Source organism: Phaethon lepturus, unplaced genomic scaffold, assembly GCF_000687285.1.
Source record: "Phaethon lepturus isolate BGI_N335 unplaced genomic scaffold, ASM68728v1 scaffold38605, whole genome shotgun sequence".
In the NCBI taxonomy this organism is placed as follows: Eukaryota; Metazoa; Chordata; class Aves; order Phaethontiformes; family Phaethontidae; genus Phaethon; species Phaethon lepturus.
Window position 1 is genome coordinate 41844 of NW_010541954.1, and position 19692 is coordinate 61535.

Here is a 19692-nt window from a genome sequence, read left to right on the forward strand (position 1 = left end):
CACAGAGATGAACTTTCACACTACAGTAAGAAAGAGAAACATCAGCACCACCATCCCCGTTTCACTGTGGCCCTTGTTGACTAGTTCGTAGCTCATGGATGGTTACTCTTGACAGTGAATCTCTCAGTCATACATTGCTGGTGTTACACTAAGCAGGCTTATTTAACTCCTGCAGTACAGAACCAGCGATCCCTGCTGCAGTCTCTGTACCCCTGTAAATGGAGCCTGAGTAAGGCAGAAGACGTTATGCATCAACCACGCCAGGAAATCCCACCCAAAAAAAAAAAAAGAAAAAAAAATCTTCTGTTGGGTAGCAAGTTGAACTGCTTCATGGAAAATCCACTGAGCACCAGAACAGATGTGGAAAAAGGGGGGAGGGGGGAAAAGAGGAGAAGGAGACAGTACACACAAAAAAAAGTGAGAAAAAACGGAGTAGGAGGGAACAAGAGGCAAGGAAAGAGAGTGAGTGAGAAAAAGGCAAGAATAAAAAGCAAGTGATATTCTGCAGCCTAGGGGACACATTAGCGCTGGGCCTCCTTTTTTCCAACATCTAACAGAAGTAGCTGTTAGATGGGCACAGCTGTCAACTCATGCTTCTCATGCCAAACCCCATCTCCTTCACACACACATCTGTGTCAGCAGCAAGAACAGCTGCCTTCAGTACAGGTGTACAGCAGCAGTGTAGCTGGAAAGACTGGGCTTTTAGAGGTACAGAAACTACCTTGGCCCAAAAAGGTGGAGAGGAATTTGGGAAAACAGAACAAGGCAGTCAACTTTAAGTAACACAGGAATGTTAACTGTAAATCTGAAGACAAGTTATTTTTTTTCCCCCCTCTAGGATTTTACACGTTAACAGCAGGATTTCACTCATCAAAAGCAATGGGTATGTGTTGCTTCCAGAAAATTTGTACTTTATGTGTAATAATTTGCTTCTTAATGTCTGCATTTTAAGGGTTCATCTCTAGCTGGGAACTGATTGGGCAACTCAACATCATCTTATGGTTCGTACTGACGCTATCTTCATCTAGCAGAAAATAAACACACTTAAGTGGGTAACCTCTCTAGTTCGAAGAATTCGGCCCCTGTCAGTTCCGATAACCTTATCACATCATTCCCTTCAAAAAACATTTTGGCTTATTTCCATGACTCCCTTTGAGGATCGTTTCCAAACCTCCTTCACTGTTTCCTGCTTCACTGATTTATTAGTCTTATACCACTGCTAAGCACCGCTTATTAAGACTAAGGATGCTTTTAGTCATCAGAACTGACATATCTCAGAAGTTAAGGCACAGTCTCTCACTGTGACTGGTAGAAAGAAAACAATTTAGCATTCAATGTAGCCAGTTTTGCAAGGATTAGGCCTTGTCAAAACGTTGACGTTTCTAGTTTGTATTACTAATATGTAATTTTAATTTCTAGATTACAGAACATTACCTGTGAATAAATGGGATGAGAACCATGTCCAACATTGGCTAGAATCTACTGGTATCAAGAAAGAGTATGTAGAAAAACTATACGCGGAAGAAGTGACAGGTCCAGCACTAATGGAACTGGATGACTCTTTCCTCAAAGGCATAGGTATGAAGGGAGGTCAAATCCACATGTTAATCCGCAAGAGAAACGAACTTCTGCAGCTACAGCAAAGAGCCAAGCATTCCAGCAGCAAAACGTCTGACAGAACTGATGCACAAATAGATCCAGTAAAACCCAGAAACTCCCCCACTCAGAAAGCTTCCAGTGGAGACAGCTGTGGTCCAGTAGATAAAACTAGGAGAGACAACACAGCTGCTACTTCTGGCAAGAAGCAAAAGAGAAGCAGCAAATCCCAACTTGAAAGTACTGATGAAGTTTTAGAGCTCAGCAACTGTCGACCATTTAGAAGTCAGAATACTGATTTCAAATACGTGAAAGACAGAGTTCTTGCTCCAGAATCAGGAGTCAATGGTTTAATCACTCCTTGCCATGAATACAAATCCTTTGCCACTGCTGCAGAACTGAACAAAAATCAACTGCAGTCAAAATTTGCCTGCGAAGTGATACGATTTGCTTCAGCCTGCATGAACATTCGAACAAATGGCACCATACATTTTGGTGTCATGGACAGCGTTGAGGATACGGGTTGGAAACATGGACAGATCAGTGGCATAAAGGTAAAAGAGAGAGAATACTACATTGATGCATTAGATTATATAGAAAAGTGTTTTTGTGAAAACGTGCAAGAAATTGCAAGGAAATGTATTCACCCACCTGTTTTTGTTGAAGTGATTTCAAAAGACTCTCAGGAACAAAGATTTGTGGTGGAGGTTGACATTGAACCCACATCCAGTTTAGTAAAGAACAGATTTTTTGAAGTGTATTTGCCAAAATACAATGAAGGCAGCCAGAAGGTGACCCTAACAAAAGATCGAGCTCTCTATCAGAGACTAGGAGCAAAATCTGAACCCGTAAAGCACAACGATCTAGCTACTTTTATTCAGGGTTTACAAGACAGGGATGCTCAAAGAGAAAAAGCAGAGCTCTCCTGCACAGAAGTATATACAGAAATACCTCAAAATTTAGGAAGAAAGTTATCAATCTTACTAAACGATGGCAAAAGCTATATGGATGATTCCCTACGGTACATCCTTGTCACAAACAGATGTGAAAAGGATGACCTTAACTACATCAGCTTTTTAATGCACTTGAATATTTTCTGCGTCTTTGACTTTGATGAAGATTCTAATGTGTCAGGGCTGTACAGCAAATACAAGGAACACCATGCAACAAGGTCTTATTTTTTACAGGATTTTTCCAATGAAAGTAAGACTGGCAACCCTCCCTCTCAGAAACATTTGTGCCTGTTTGATCAGACCAGCTGGATATTCTGCAATGGGCGTAGTGATTTCCTCGGGGATGAAAAACCTTGCGATGAAAATACATGGATTAGAACAAAAAAAAAATACCTTAAGAAAGCAATTACTCGTATCTGTGATGAAATCCTGCCAAAGCGGTCTTTCATTGTGCTCTTCCTGTTGCTTTCACCAGTGCAGAAACCACTTGTAGACACTTTCCAGGAATTCTATACAGAGATGAATGGCACAGAGTATATTGTTTGCATTGCAGAGTCCAGAGAAAATTATGGGAAGTGGGCTAATTTAGCTCAGGCATCCTGCAGCATTGAGACACTAGAACAATGCAGTATCGTGGGTATGAAACTAAGTCACATAGATGCCACCATTCAAACAATGCTGCCTTCTACAGCACAACCCAGACATCTGCCAGTTTCCACTAGAGGGCTGTGTACGCTTCCCTCACTGGAAGAAGAGAAATTGTTTTCCTTGGAAATCCTTTGTGTTGACCAATGTGATGATATCAAATTAGATCTTTTGACTGAAAGAGAAATACAAGAAATAGAGCAAAATTTTTACCGAGGGAGAAAAATAATCTGGGAAAACTTCTGGCTCACTGATAAAAGATGCTGTGGGGAAATCATTGAACGTGAAGCATGTAAGGATGCTAGCAAACTCCTAGATGACATTTTACGAGGAAGTGGACTCAATTATTCTGTGGCTAAACTAAAGATATTTCACCATCCTGGAAGTGGTGGAAGCACAATAGCACGGCAAGTTCTATGGAAAAGAAGAAAGGATTTAAGATGTGCTGTTATCAAATCTTCATATTCACCTGCAACTGTTTGTGAGCATGCACTTGCGTTTAGAGATTACGAAGAAAAAGAAATCAGTCACTGCCTTCCTGTGCTCCTCCTGATCGAAGATTACGATGAAGACTATTTAGAAGAACTAAGGAATGAGTTAATGGATGCTGTAGCAACTAGGAAAATTAATTCCCCCAGACCTTACTTCATCCTCATGTGCTGCAGACGATCCAATGACCCCGAAAGGCTTTGCAAGGCTTCTCCACTGGACACAGTTGCTGTCACTCACAAGTTGACAGACTCAGAGAAAAGTCTGTTCAGAACTAAACTTGAAAAACTGAAGCAGAAAGATGTCAAGCCAGAATTCATACTTACATTTGTCCTGATGTGCGAGGAGTTCAATGAAACATACGTGAGAGACTTTGTAGGGCACATATTGCAAGACATAGACCGTTCTTCTCGTGATACATGTTTGATGCGTTATGTGGCTTTGCTTAATTTTTATGTACCCAATTCATATTTTTCATTGTCACACTGTGAGGCTTTTCTGGGACTGGGGGTATATACAGAAAGGAAATCAAGAGCATATGATTTCAAGAGTCACTTGAGTGAACAAGCAAGAATGATTTTTATTGAGCTAAGGGAAAGTACCACATATATTTCATCTGTTCAGATAATACACTGTCTGGTTGCAAAAGAAATTCTGCATCAGCTTTCAGGAAATGAACCTCAAAGTCAACTTGCAATGACACTTCTTCAGGAAAAGACGCTCTTTGAAAACAGATTCGGACAAGAGGAATTCATAAAGTTCATCAGAGATCTGTTTATTCGACGTGATAAAAGGAGCAGAGGTGACAATACTGACACTCTTTTCTCCCCATTCATTGAACATGTCTGTAAGGCTGAAGACTGTGAAAAGGCTATAGCTGTTTTAAAAGCTGCATATGAACTCATTGGAAAAGATCCCTTTTTTGCTCAGCAGCTTGCTAGACTGCATTACAACAATGAAAAATTTAAAGACGCAGAGTACTGGGCAGGGGTTGCAAAATTTCATTTGCCAAATGATTCTTATATTTTAGATACAGAAGGTCAAGTCTACAGGAAATGGTTTAGTTTCACTGTGGATAAAATGACACAGGAGGACACTCCTGAAAGCATCATTCAAAAGATAGAGATTGCTCTTAAAGCTATGAAATGCTTCAGGGCTGCACAACAGGCTGCAAAAGCAGAACGTGACAGTATGAACAACGCTGGCTATTTTGGAGAAGTAGAAGTAGGATGTCGTCTTCTTAGATTTTTGTCCACAGTCCATGTATTTCGCAGAAGTCCAGAGGGGGAATATTCTGAGCTTGTGAAATACCTGATCACAGATTACATTCCTAAAGACATTGAAAAAACATGGGGAAGGCTTCACTCCCGCCTAAAAGGCTTACGCCAGAACCTATACAATGCTCTGGAATGGATTTCAGAAGACCTAAGTTACTTCCAAACAGATAAAAACCATGAGAAGGAAGAGGAAAAAGATGTAAAGGAGGAACAAATTTATAATCCCAGAAAATGGCTAAAGAGACAATCTGAGGTATATGCCAAATTCTTCATCTCAACATCACTTACTGAGAGCAGTGTCCCCGAGAGTCAGCTGATTAGACGCATGAATATTTATAAGAGTGGTGGAGGTAGTATCACTAATATTCTATCATTCTTAACAGACAAGAAAGAAAATAGGTCAGCTGAAAAGCTAGAGAAGATCCTTAGTTTCTATACAGAAAACCCACTAAGGGACAGGCTGGAGGACAACGATCTGATCAATTATATTTTGTGCCACATCACACTAGCATGCTTAGCACCAGGATCAGCCAAACTTCTTCCAGTGCAAACTCTTCGTGAGCTCAGTGTAAGATTCTTTAAAGGAAAAAGACTATTTCCAGCAAGTGCCCATTTTTTGCTCACCTTGCTGTACTGGCCAGATGAGGCATTAGACAAAGAGCCTAATGCAGACAAAGATGAAATTCTAAACTCAGCCCTTCAAACCCTGAAACGTTTCTATGACATCAAGATGAAAGATGTTCCTACCAGAAAGAAAAGAATCTACACTCACTTTTTTCTGGGAAAGGGTTATGGCTTAGGTAAGATTGTGCACAAAACTAAAATTGATAAATTAATTAGCGGGTCCTTAGATGAGAGGAGAATGAAGTGGCTACATGGAACTGTATGGAATATTGCCAGGATTCGTGACATTCTCAAAAGAGTTTCTGGTTGGACCAAGGACAGAAATTTATTTATACGTGGTCACGTGAAAGAGTTTCCTATCTTGCCACTCCATCGGGATTCAGTGCCCCCTGGAAATGAAAATGTGACCTTTTATTTAGGTTTTTCATTTAATGGTCTTGTTGCTTTCAATATTGAGGTTGAAAATAACCCAACTGTCAGCAGAATACAAGGTATTTAGTACACTGACAGTACCTACCATGCTGTTTGAAGATACAGCACTGAAATTGTCCATTGTCACAAAAAAAAAAAAGTGGACTGCATTGGCTGAACACGAGGTAGCAAGATAACAACAATTAACTACTACAATAATGACCAAATATCTAAAAAAATTTGAAACCGACTAGTAAAATATACCTTGAAACAGAAGCTTCTGATAATTCTGAAGACACCAAAAGCAAGATTTTAAACTTAAGACAGTAATAAGGGCGGGGCAGGGGGGGAGATGATGAAACCCACTGTTTCTCCTCCCTACCCCCAAATATTTGGAGAACGGAGCTCTGGAATAAACAGGTATAGTGGGGATCCCTTTCTTCTCAGCTCACAGATCAGGATTTTAAATTAATTTCTGAGTGGTCCTGATCAGTAACAGAATCGGTCCACTGTAACCATATGTTTTTTCTTCTTCCTGTATCAGCAACAAAAAGTTTTAAGTGAACTTATAACATGTATACCACACTGGCTGTAACATACTTCACTCATTAACACATACCATGTGAGAAATGCATCTACCCATCAACTGCAAGCAAATATCCAGTATAGAAGCACAGAAAGAAAGTGAGCAATTTTTAAGTTGACTTTGCAAACACCAGGATTGATAGAACAGGTCTCCAATTTTACACTGCTTTTTACATTGCTTCTCCATGTGAATATTACAAACCATACTAGATATATCTGAATCTGGGGAGGGGTGCATGAGAGATATGTGAGCAGTTAGATATAGATGACAAAATATTATTTGTAAGTGCTGTTACGACTTCATAATCCAAACAATTCCTGCACTTGGTGAAATGTTTTTGCAGCGTTATTCAAGAAATGTCCACAGTACAACTCCAATTTGTCTATTGTATATATCCACGCTTGAAAACATTGTTTCAAATTTGCTAATTTTAAAAATGCAAAGGAGTTTTGTTGTCAGCACTGTGTCTGCAAGCATCATGTCACATTAAGCTTCTAATAATAAAGCCACTTCTTATTCTTGGAGTTTCACATTGTTTGCTACTATATTGTCACTAAAATTTCCAGAAAGCCTGTCACATAGCTTAAGTTTTAAACTAAACAACAACCTTTAGGAAAAATAACCATTTCTACGTGAGCTTAATTACCCTACCTGAAGATGTAGTTCTAACAGTAGCAAGGTATGATTTGCTTTTCCAACTTCAGTCAAGATCTGGGCACAGCCAAAAACTGTAAAAGGAATTGCAAGCCACTATGAATTCAAATCAAACAGGATGAAACCAAAGATTATTCTATCTAGTCCAAGCCTTTACCTCCTGGCCTTAGGAAGCAGAAACAGAACTTGTGACTGGTAACCAAGGCAATATTTGTCTCCTTCCCTTACCTTCAACCTGGGAGACACGACAGCAGTCAACTCTTGGGAAGGCTGCACTTTTTGCTTGGGAAATCCAGGCTGGCAGATTTCACCAGGGTTGAGCAAACAATTAAAGGTTAAGCTTAACCTTGAAGGATTAAGCACATCAAAAGTAGCTCTCCCCAAGACAAGCTAGGAAGGTGCACTGGGGGAGCAAATCACAATAGCATCTGAACTGCAAGGAGAAAGAGCCCTGGAGTCTAGAGGAAGCCTCCTCTGTCCCCCATCCTTGATGCAGGGGCAAGGCAGGGTGTGTATGTTTGAAAAGTTACTTGGGCAAAGACAGCTTTCTGAAGTCTAGCACCAGGCATATAGATGGCTTCAAGCCAGAACAGAAGTAGGATAAGCAAACTTACTTGAAAAGCATGGGCCCTAAAAGAAAGCACCAACTTGCTGAACAGTCTATACAACCTGCTCAAATGCTGTGGCAAAAAGTTGCTTTTGTTTTCAAACTGTTAACATGATGAAAAATTAAAGCCAGCCCTCTTGGTTAAGAGAGTTATCTTGTAACTTGTTCCCTTCCTGCCTGCAGACACCCGACTGGATACTGTAGCTAGCTATGCTTTGCCCTGTAGACCACACCACTGCACTCTCGAGTCTTTCCTTTGAGGCCTATGTAGGCGTCTTGCTTTCCAAAGATACCCATTTCTACCTCTTAGAAACTAAGGGCTTAGATACAAACTCATTACCTCATTAAGGTATTTTAAACACCATCCTCTCCTTGTGCCCTGCACAAAAAACAAGATTTAGAGAAAAAGCATAAACAGACAGGCACTGGAGGTCCTGCATTGCAACACAAGCTACTGAGGCCCACAGGGCAGAAAGTACAGCCCCAGCCTTCTTAGTCTTTACCCAGTCATATTCAAATGCCCTAAGAGTCTGATAAAGCAAACTTGAGTGCTTTAACCAGCCAGGCAACACACAAACTCCTTTGCTCTAGCCAGCTTTTAGGACAACACAGTTCCCATGTTTTTCAAATGCCCCTTCAGATCTCCCTAGAGCTGAACAGGCTATAGGAAAAACTCCAGTAAGGAGTTCATGCAAAGCAGCAGTCTTCCATGGAGTCCTCTACTTAGTATTAAGCTCCTCATTACATATATCCAACTCAAAATGCCATAAATTGTTCCAGGTAATGTAGCATTAAAAACCATGGATTTATCTTCCTTTTACCGCCTCTTAGAAATTCATCTAAGAGTAAACAGTGAGACCAACCAGCCTAGCAAAGTAATCCATTCTCATCCGGTAGGCAGGAGTTGCAAGGGCATACATCTTCAAAGCTACCTCATCTCTGCAGTGTTCTCTCTCCAGCAGTTTGTTCTAAAAGGGTTTAGAACAGACCACTTCACAGCATGTCCTCTCTACCAAGTTTTAGGAAAATGCTATTAGATACTTTTCCTCCATATTCCCCCTGACTCTTCCAACTTAAACAGTCAAATTTTTTGTATAGTCAGTTCAGCAGGACAGCAGATCAGCAGCAAAAGGAAGCTATAGGTTAAGAAGTCACGATTCATCTGCTAGTATTCAGGTACAGATCACGATTCATCTGTTAGTCTTCAGGTACAGATCACTTAAAGCTCACATGAATGAGTTTTTGCAGTTTATAGTCAAGTATAGCTAGTACAAACCGTAACACGAGTGAAGGTAGATTTTATGCTTACACGCACTTCGGAACAGCTAACATTCATTACAATAATGATTTAAATAGGTGCTCAAGAGGAGAAAAAAACTGCACAGAAACAGTGGTTCACTTCTGTTTAATCACAGACTGTTACAAAGTGGTAGACATACATTACAGACAAGTATATGTTCAATGATCCATTCCTGAAGCATACAGTTCATAGAAGGTTCCCAAGGGATGCAAATGATGCTGGCTCCGTATTTTCTTTGAATCTTCTTTGTAAACTGAATGCTATAAAATTAAGCTAGTTACTGTTACTATTATTTGCATGCATTAAAGTGATGCACATACTTACCAGTCTCTCACTTTCTCGAATTAAATTCGGTATCAGTATTTTTCCACCTGTCTTTTGAAAAAGGTCAATGATCCCATCCCTTCCATACTATGTATACAAAAGCAGTATCAAGTTATAGAAAAAACCTTCATGACACACTAACTTCTGTGGCTGTACTGCTACCGAGAAGGGACACAATCCAACCATGTGCTTTAAGGTATTTTAAGAAGGTACTAAAAAGTTCAGAGTCTGGGTTCACTGCACAGTGACCAGAACCTCTGTAGGGGTGATTCGGAGTCGTTAAGCAGAAGTCTAAACAGAATAGTGTGAAATACCTCACTGTTCCATATATACTGTATCAGAACTGGGAAGGCAGGCTTCTGAACCACATTAGACTGGACAGCTGCTGTAACAGTATATTGGAAGTCTACAGAATCACAGAACGGTAGGGGTTGGAAGGGACCTCTGAAGACCATCTGGTCCAACCCCCCTGCCATGGCAGGATCAACTAAGGCAGGTTGCACAGGAACGTGACCCTCATCCTATCACTGGGCACTACTGAAAAGAGACTGGCTCTCTTACGTTGAGCTACAACTTAAAACTGCTCCCCTGGTTATGAAAGCTCACATTGCTAGTATTGCTTTGGTCTCATCTCAAGAGAAAACAAACGTAAATTCTACCAAAAAGTACTGTAATTAATTGCCATAAAATATTTCACAAGGAGATTACGTTCTACCAGAGTTCGTATTAGGACCTACCCCTTGACAAATGTACTTTTTGTTGGTAAGACTCTAAAGAACACCACTACCCTTTAGTTATCCCCACTGATTGCCAAGCTGGTGTACAAGTAGTACATGTCAGCATCTAACTACCGTCAAAACTGAGACTTCACAAAGTAATTCAGCAGCCAGAAGCAATCAGTTACTCATTCCCATTTATTACTGAGCATTGTAGTATCAACTAGTGTCAATCACAGAAGCTAAAAGAAAGATGTGTACATGCTGTTAATAGGATAATGGCCTCACAGCAAGGTATCCCTATTATTCATGCACATCTGCCATTAAGATTTGGGAAATATAGGCAAAGACAGAGTATCAACTTTATTATACAACTTTCCTTTTTTTTTCTTGTAGGGAGAAACACCTACACAACATTATTCAAAAATTTGCATGTAGCTAGTTTCACAGACAAAACAATTTAGTGGGATTGACTGAGAACTGATGTAGAGAAGATGCCAGGAGACGGGCTTCAAGTGTTAACTATCCTAAAACCTGGGAAGATACAATCCCCTTCAAACTTTTTATGTTATTATGAATTCTGCAGTGTCGCATAAGACTTCAAAATTCTAAAATAAGCAGTATTTCTGGACACATCAAGTCACTCATGAAACTACTCTAGACCATTCAGATGAGCTGGCAAAATTAAAGTGTCTGTTCAGCAACTATACTAATATGATCTTCCCAATACCTATTTTCTATATAATTATCCACCAATGATATCAAAAGCCCCTTAAATTCACCATGTGATAATATGCCCTTAAGAAGTCAATTAAAGCACAGTTTTACAGCTCATGCAGCTGTGAAACTATGCTATGTGTTCCAGCACAGAAAGTTTGTGTCTCCCGTGCTGATATGTAGAGATGAGGTACACAAAGTTTAAATAAAAATAAATGTATGCAGCTATTCTGGAGAAGGTTGCATCTTTTATCCAAACACAAAGAATCTCTCCTATTTTCTTTTAAGGTGCAAAATATTCTATAAAATAAAAATAAAATGCCAACATTTCTGGGAATATGGAATAGAGCAGAAGGAAAAAAGAATAGAGGCAGAGCAGTAACTGTGGAGCAAGATAAAACAGCTGGGCAAAACCACATTTGTAGGTAGCCTCTGAAGTGCTGAAATAGGCTAAACAAAAAAAACCTCCTGGCTTACAGGCCTAACAAAGTAAAAATCTGTTGGTCGGAAACAGTAATTAGCAATAGCTAAAGAAAATCGAAAGAAAGATTACATTACTGCTATGGATTCTTACAAACAGAAATGCTTATTCCCCAACACAACAAATACAGTATCCTATAATTGGTTCACTGATAAAACAGCCTCTTTTATAATGGGTATGTTACTGAAGAAGAGACTTCAACTTTAGATCTTCACACTCTTCAGTAACACCAATGGCTACTTGTTAAGGTTCCATATTAAATTTTCCTTAAGTGCTTGCAGGTATTACCTGCCCACAAGCGGAGTTAAAACCATTACAGATCTTAAAAAAAAAAAAATTCTAGATGTTCACTCACTACTGAAAACAGTAGCAGGTAACAGATACATTCACATTTCCGAGACCAAAATTCCCCTCGTGTTTAAGTGGTATCATTTGAACAAATTATTTCAAACAGGAACATCAGGTACTTACAGATTAAACTAACCTGTACTGGCAGTGCTGTGGAATTTTTCTTCTCTACCAGTAAGTAGCAAATGCTGAAATTCTGCTGCTAGTTAACAGAAACACAAATTGTATTAAACCAAGGAGTTCAACCCATAATTTAGTTTTTCATTTAAAATGCTGCCAAATTTCAATTACTGCAATTTGTTGCTTAAGAAAAGCATATGAAGTAAAGGCAACTATACAACTACTTTCATTTTGCCCTTACTTTTCTGTTATTTTTCATACATAAGCCAGAAGTTTAACAAGGTAATCCTGTTGCCTACCACAAACATAAAGGAAATTACAATACTTACATTGCCAGGTTCCTTCATTAAACAGTCTCATAAATTGTGCTTATTCTAGCCTTTACAAATGAAAAAGAAAGATGTATTTTCTTCCACTAAAAGTTATGGGAAAGAAGCTAAAGAATTCAATGCAAGTAACACATATGCAACGAAAAAAGAGAAAGAAAAAAGCTGTGCATGACATCTTTATCCCAAAACATTATGTAATTTCTTAAGTTGGGAGACCGTGAAATAGCTTCCTTCGGTTCTATGGCATCAATTTCTGGTAATTCAAAGTTACTGTTAGCAAAAAACATTTATATATATTGGCTACTGAGGGCAGCAAAAGCTGAAATTCTACACACACACCCTTTCTGAATAGCACCTGGGAAAATGGTGAAGATGTAGACAACATTTAAGAAATAAAATTCGAAATGTCAGAAGCTTGAGTCTGGTATAAGACAGTCAGTTAACAGAGAGATATGCTTTAACTGCTAACAAGAGAATTTTTAAGGACGCTTTCAAGCTCTCAAGTTGTATGTTTATTTTTAGTTAAGATAATACTGGCATTAGAAGTCTATTTTCTCAAAACTTTTTAACTTCTTTAAACCCCTGAGAAAGAAAAACCTTAAGACAAGTTCAAGACAATATTTATGGAGAAGTTGAATTCATCATCTTTAAAAACGTCAGTGTTCCTGATTGTTCCTACTGCAAGAAAACCCGTTAAGAACAGACAAGGTATTGTAAAATTGCTCAGAAGGTGCAAGCGCCTCACTATTCACAACAGCGATCAGGGGTATAAATACCAACCCTCACAGACAGTTCATACCATGGTCAATACTGACTCCTCAGGCGGCAAGGACAAGCGAGGATAACATCCAGGATCCTGTGGTTCAAGACAGGACATGGCTGTCTGCAAAAGCAGCGAGCTCAAGTGCCTGGCTGCCTCAAATAGACCTTCTTAAGACAAAAGTAAAATACCTACAAATACTGTACTCGAACTGTATTTTTTTCTAGTACAGTCTTAATGAGAATCTGCGCTGACAATCAAATACTGCATAAAGCTGCTGTTTACAAAGTGTAAGAAAACTTTTTTGTTTTTTTCAGAACTTCAAAACCAACGTTACATACATTAAACTTCAATTCTATCTTGACACCTTCAACGGCTGCCTCAAACCTTTTATTACTCTACTAGTATCTACCTACCCCAACTATTACAGGAAAATATAGTATTCACTGATAGCTGCATTTTTGTAGAATCCAGTCATTACCATTATTTCACTGGTCTGATTATTCTGATTGCAAGTATAACCACTTCTTTTTAAATTCTTCCTGAGGTAGCCTATTCCTCAGAGTATTTAAGGGGTACCTTAACTATTACTTCAAATTCTAAAGCAAGACAAAACTTCACGTGTGGTACGTACTATATCTGTGACATTTCCCATTCAGTCGTCTTGTTAAAAATGGTAGGTGCAAATTTACCCAATTTAGCACAGTGTTAGTAATTCTTGTCCTTTAAGAAGTCATGTATGTCTACCTAAGCTTAAAAAAGCCCAACAAACTGCCCAAGAACTACTTCCATTAGTATCTATAAAGCCAAGTCACTAAAATACTATCATCATTAGAAAAGAAATTCCACAGTGAGATGTACAACTTTGTGATACACAGGCTGCTGCAATACTGACAGCTGCAGTACTGGAGTCTCAATTAAAAAAACCACACTACTGTCCCTCAAAATAAAGAGATCTTATTCACAGTGTAATTTCTTTTTTTTTTTTTAACTACCCCTCTTAGATTTACACAAGGAAGCAGAGAGGAAAATGTCACTAACAGAAATTCACAAAGAGCAATTTGCACTAGATTAGAGTTTTATAAATTGTTTTAAAGAGATGACAGGCCAGCTGGTCTAATAGCTGAGGAGATACTCCCAGCAAAAAGCACAGAGCCATTAGGCCATCCTTGTGACTTGAAAGACAGCAGCACTTGCACATGTATCTTTTAGGACAAAACACAAAGCAAATGAAAAATGGATATCATTACTTGCTGCAATTTAAGGACAAACATTAGTCTGTGTAACAGATCAGAGTAACATAAGCATGATCTGCTAAAGCTACCAACTCCCAAAAAAGGAACAAAGACCTGTACTGTCCAATCCTTTAGAGACTTACAGAGTAAAAGGACCAGAATGTAAAGGATGGAAGTGAAGAATGTGTGAACTACCCATCAGAAATTACAAGCAATTTCTGCAGTGCAGCAGGAAAACCTGGAGTCAAAAAACCCTTTAATTCATACAATATCACCCCGCTGAATCGTCTTAATGTCAAATGCATCTTTCAGAAGTAGGTAGCGTAAAATTGATCTTCTAGGAATGGTCTAAAAGCAGTTTCAAGAAACACGAAATCCGTAGCAATGTGGTGCTGAGAAATGCTCTGTTTTGCTCACAGAACACAAAGAAATGGTTCATTTGCTCCAAAGTATTAGTATACAGAGCTTAAACAATGACACAGTGAAAACAGGAACTGCATTTTAGAGACTTTTTTTTCCTATGAACATGTCAAACCTAGTTATCTTCAACAAAAACTGATCAAAGCCATTTCTCTGAATTAAAAAACTTTTAGGTCTCACCAGAGTATCAATTTCTAAGATATAACCCAAGTGTGGATCTAAGTAGGATACTCTGCTGGACACAAGACAGCACACAGATCTGAATTTTCGCTTTGTGTGCTTGATGACAAGCTGAATATGAGTAGCTGGATAAAAAAATACCTAGTGCTGCAACAGTCTTAAATGGAAACTGATAACAAAAGTTCACGTATCAGGCATTTGAAATTTGCCTATTTTTCATTTTGAGTCTCTAAGAGAGTCAGATACGTAAAGCAAGAAGTACAAGCCACACTGTGTATCATTTTTGGTTAAACGGTTTCCTTAAATATGTTAGGGAAATGAGAACTAAGCCAAATGCTCCTATAGACTGAGTAGGCGAAACAAATACTAGTTGCACTAGTATATCTTGAAGTCTTCTCATCTTCACTGTTATCGAGGGCAGCACCACAATGAGAATTAGAAAAGCAACACTATGCTCAATAATAATTTTGAAACAGTTAACAGAGGACATGTCAATTTTCTAGTCAGACTAGATAATTTTGGGAGGTCTTCTAGAGCAAAAATGCAAAGGGCAGAGTACAAACAAAGAGTTACAACAGGAATGTGTTCTACATTAAGAATTACAACTCTATCCTTTAATTAAAGTTACTGGAAATCACACTGGAGGTCATTATTCAGCAGAAACTTGAAGGAATTAAATACAGTCTATGCTAATCAAAAAACACCACAAATTTTAAAAATATCTAAAAAAATTTAAGTTATAAAACCTGCCTCCAACATTTGCTAATTTTCTATTTCACTGCTGACAGGCTGCAAGACCTCCTTGAACAAAATCTTTTCTTCTGAAGCTGAAGTTGTCTTTAAGCAACCTCAAGCATTCAAAAAATCAATGTATCTACAGAGTGAGCAGCAACACTAAGCCTTATTTTTCTTCACAAAGAGTACAATTTTTTGGCAGTCACTGTGAAGAAGGAACTTTAGGTAACCATATACCTAAGCAAATTTTGAATATGCAACAGAATTCCACAAGGCTTCAAAAACCTGCTATGACTTCCAGTACTGTTGCAACAAACAAAATATTGTCAAGTTTGATGTATTTGAGAGATTGACAAAAAAGGTTTTCCCTGAAACTGACAAACAGAAAAATCTGCAGCTTCGATTTCTCATTCTTGTATTCTACTTCACCAACTTGAATCTCTATTTCTTCATAGGGCTCTACATTAATATTTGTCGTGGTGCAACTCACATATGCAGTAGTATTAACATCTTAATAGCCTCCTCCAAAGCAACTGTATTCTATCATTTATAGTCACAAAAATGTGTAGCCTAAATGTCACTTATCCATTAAAACCAAAGTATTTTAAGCACTTCAATAGATACATCTCCCCAGAAGAGGAATCATTAGTAATTGGTATTTACACGCCACTAGTTCTGAGACTACACAAAGTCACATTACCAAACCCAAAAACAAATACAGCACAAATGCAATGCAGGGGAAGAGGGGGAGGGGGGCAGCGTGGCTGAAGGACTACCTGAGCAGCCTTGAACGAAAACCATGTTCCATTAAGAGAAAAGGTACCCAAACATCTTAAAACATGTTCCCTCCCCCTAAGACTCTTAAAAGCACAACAATAAAAAGATAAATATTAATATAGAGCCCATCTACCAAAAGAGAATCAAAAACCTAAATTAAAATAAATTTAGGGGCCTTCACCAAACTTGCTGCAAGTTTGGGGACATAAATATCCAACAGCCATAAAGCTGTGAAAGCCCCCAGAATGAATAAAATAAATCCCACTTGCCTCAGACTGAACAGGGCAACACTGAGACTCTGCCTCAGCCTGTCCTATGGCAGGGCTATAGGAAGAAGAAAAATTTAAATTTTAGAAAAAACATGACCCAATTAAGTGAAAGACATGCATTCAAAGTTAACAAAATTCCAGTGATCAAGCAAACAAAAGAAAATTACTGCTATAGCACCTATTTTGTTAGGCCCAAACAAAACTTTTTACAGCTGGTAGCTGTTTCTGAATTGGACAGTTTGTTTTGCTTTGTATCTTGATCAATGGAACATAAGTCAGTTGTTTTGGGGCATTTTTCCCATAACTGATAGTATTTAACGCTACTTTTTGTGAACTAGTACAGTAAAGATTCCATCAGCCACTGAAAATGTTCACCCTCACCTTAGTATTTATGTAGAAGCTAGACCAGTACAATTATTAAGACATTTACGATCATTTTTAATAAGTTACCATTTTAAATTGCAGCCCCAGCTCATGGACTGGTATATCAGAGTCTCAATTTAACTGAAGAGTCATAATGCCCTTCTCGCCATTTGTAAAACTGAAGTAATCTTTTTTTTTTTTTTATCTTGTGTGTAGAATTCTTTGATTCCTAGAAGATAACTGCAGGTTAAATGTTCCATTCAATTTTAACCAAGTGTTAAGAAAGTAAGTTACACAGTTCTACTTAAGTACTGTTCAAGAGCTCCATACACTAAAATAATTGCAGAAACCATAGAAGGCAGATGCAGCTGAAAGTGTTTCTAGAAGCTTGTTTACATTCTCCCATGCATGCACAGAGCGAGGAATAGTTATCCGCTGAAATTATTAGATGTAAATCCCAGCCTCAAATTTATTATCAGCACCTAAAAATCTCATCTGTGGAAGGAAAAAAACAATCCAAAAGTTCCAAAAGAAATTTTTAGTCCACATAAGTCAGCTAAATTTTCAAGATTTTATTTAAAGCAACCTTTCTCAAAGGCAGAAAGGGATTCTTAAGGCAGTACGAAAGTCGTATCAAGACTTCTGAAAAACTACCCCAGGCTTTTCCAAGGTTGTTCCATGTCAGTCTCATCCCTTTTGCTCTAAAAATCAGATGATATGAAATCAGCCTCTCATAATGATATTGAGACCATGCATAAAATAATTTAGAACCTGTTAAACAAGTCCCAGATGCCATAAACCCTAAATACTTTGCTAAACATGTTTTCCCACCTGGGTCTGAACATTCTTGCAGCCTCTTTTTTGTATTCAACATTTGCATTACATTCCAATTTAAAAATTGATCAAAATCTACTTGCAAGTTTTAATTTTACTATCTGCCATGACAAATTTAGGAAACAACTGAAACACGAAGCTTCTGCCTACGCAATTGTATCACTAGAGACCTGCAACAGATATAAGAGAGATGCTTCTCTGTAATCATAAAGCCTTCTGCAATATCTTTCCAGGGAGAGATTAACTAAAGCAAAAAACTGCCTGCACGGCTGCGTTACATTAGGGATTTTGCTGGCACAACTATGCTGATTAAACTTCCTACTGTAAACTAAGCCTTAGTCTTTATACAAGCAATTACTATATTCAAAGTTGTTTTCCTCTTTTTGGAAAAATGCACCATAAATCCAACTCTCTGAACATTAAGAAGCAGTATCCAAAGAAATGAAGGCAGAGACCAACATATGCACTGAAATAGCCGCCTGTTTACTAAAGTGTACACACAAGAGACGCAAGAGTAACTAAAGATAGCCACATCACAGCTCTTCTAGCACAGAAGTGACAGGAGCAGGAAAGCAAGTATCCACATGAAAAATAACGGAAAAATTGTTCACCTGCTTGCTGAAGATTATTAGAATACTATATGAGTAATACATGGCAGTACTTAGCTGAGGGATTATTATAACATTACTACTTAAGGAAAGTTCAATCTTAAAATGAATCCAAGCTGTAAGTCTATATAGTATTAGCTACAAAATGGTACTATTATTGGAACAATGAGACATTCACTATTTAAAAGAGAGAAACTCTTAATAAAAACTTGCAGAATATGATGAATTAACAGCACATGCAGCAGGTTTTCAAGTATTTATCCCAGGAAAAGTAGGGGTCTGAAAACAACATACCAATGAGTTACAGAAAGACACCAAAGGGAGAAGGTATTTACTTTACTAGGGGCAGGAGGGCAAAGCATCCTTACAGCAGCAATATGATCTTCAGAAAAAGCTAGAAGTTCTATAGTTTTAAAAGCTGAAGTTAAGATCAATTTATAATGTATGAATTTTATGTGTACTATGAACATAAGACACTGTAAAAGTCTCTCCAGTGTTTTGTTCTGTAATTATCCTTATTAGATAAACAGAAGAAAACCAGAGCATAAAAGCACTGCCTAAGCAAAACAGTTTTATGTGTTAAGACTTTTGTACAAAGCAAGATGAAGAGCTAACAAAAGATCTGACATCAAGGCCCACTCAGCACATTTGCAAGCCAAATACTGCACATCTGATAGGTGATCAGCAGATATCAGAGAGAACTGCTTCTCAACAGAGGCTTGGAGTTATGGTCTTAAAACTGTTAACCATCAGAAGAAGTGCCTGACAATTCTTAATGGTTAAACTAAGGCCATTCAGCTGCAATTACAGTGTACTGGATGCTCTTGTGCTTTCATGAGACATTCCATGACCCCAAGTTTGAAGCTGAGACACAATGTAGTATTTTAGCTGAACTGTATTTCTGGATAATTAAGAGACAGTACAGAACAAAGCCACATGAAATACTTATGTGCAGCTAAAAAACCCCCAAAGACTTTAAAGAAAAAGAGCCAAAATGCTCAGTATTATAATTAAGTGGGGGGGGGAAACCCCAAACACTTCACTATCTACAAAAACATCTATGGAACATAAACTGACACAACAATGCTGATAATCTTTCTAACCTACCCTAAAAGAAGAGATATCCCCATAAACTAAATTGCACAGATAAGGCTTGAGGCTGGAATATGTATTTAAAGTTGACCTGCAAATGAAAAATTCACCACTCCTTTTCTTCCCCCTGTTGTGAAGAGACTGCGGAAGCTCTCACTTCCCTTCCCTCCAAAAAGTCTCCCTCTACATTTTCATTCTCATCAGTAACATAACACACTAAGACAGTGATGTTAGACATTCAG

The 19692-nt window shown here is 38.2% G+C and overlaps 1 protein-coding gene across 1 annotated transcript; it reads left to right on the forward strand.

Annotated features, from left to right (window-relative positions):
* Nucleotides 1-879: 879 nt before the first annotated feature.
* Nucleotides 880-6083, forward strand: LOC104621411 (sterile alpha motif domain-containing protein 9-like). Its single transcript, XM_010287893.1, has 2 exons — nt 880-883; nt 1420-6083. Exons 1-2 carry the CDS (start codon nt 880-882, stop codon nt 6081-6083), a joined length of 4668 nt encoding a protein of 1555 aa, XP_010286195.1.
* The last annotated feature ends 13609 nt before the right edge of the window (nt 6084-19692 follow it).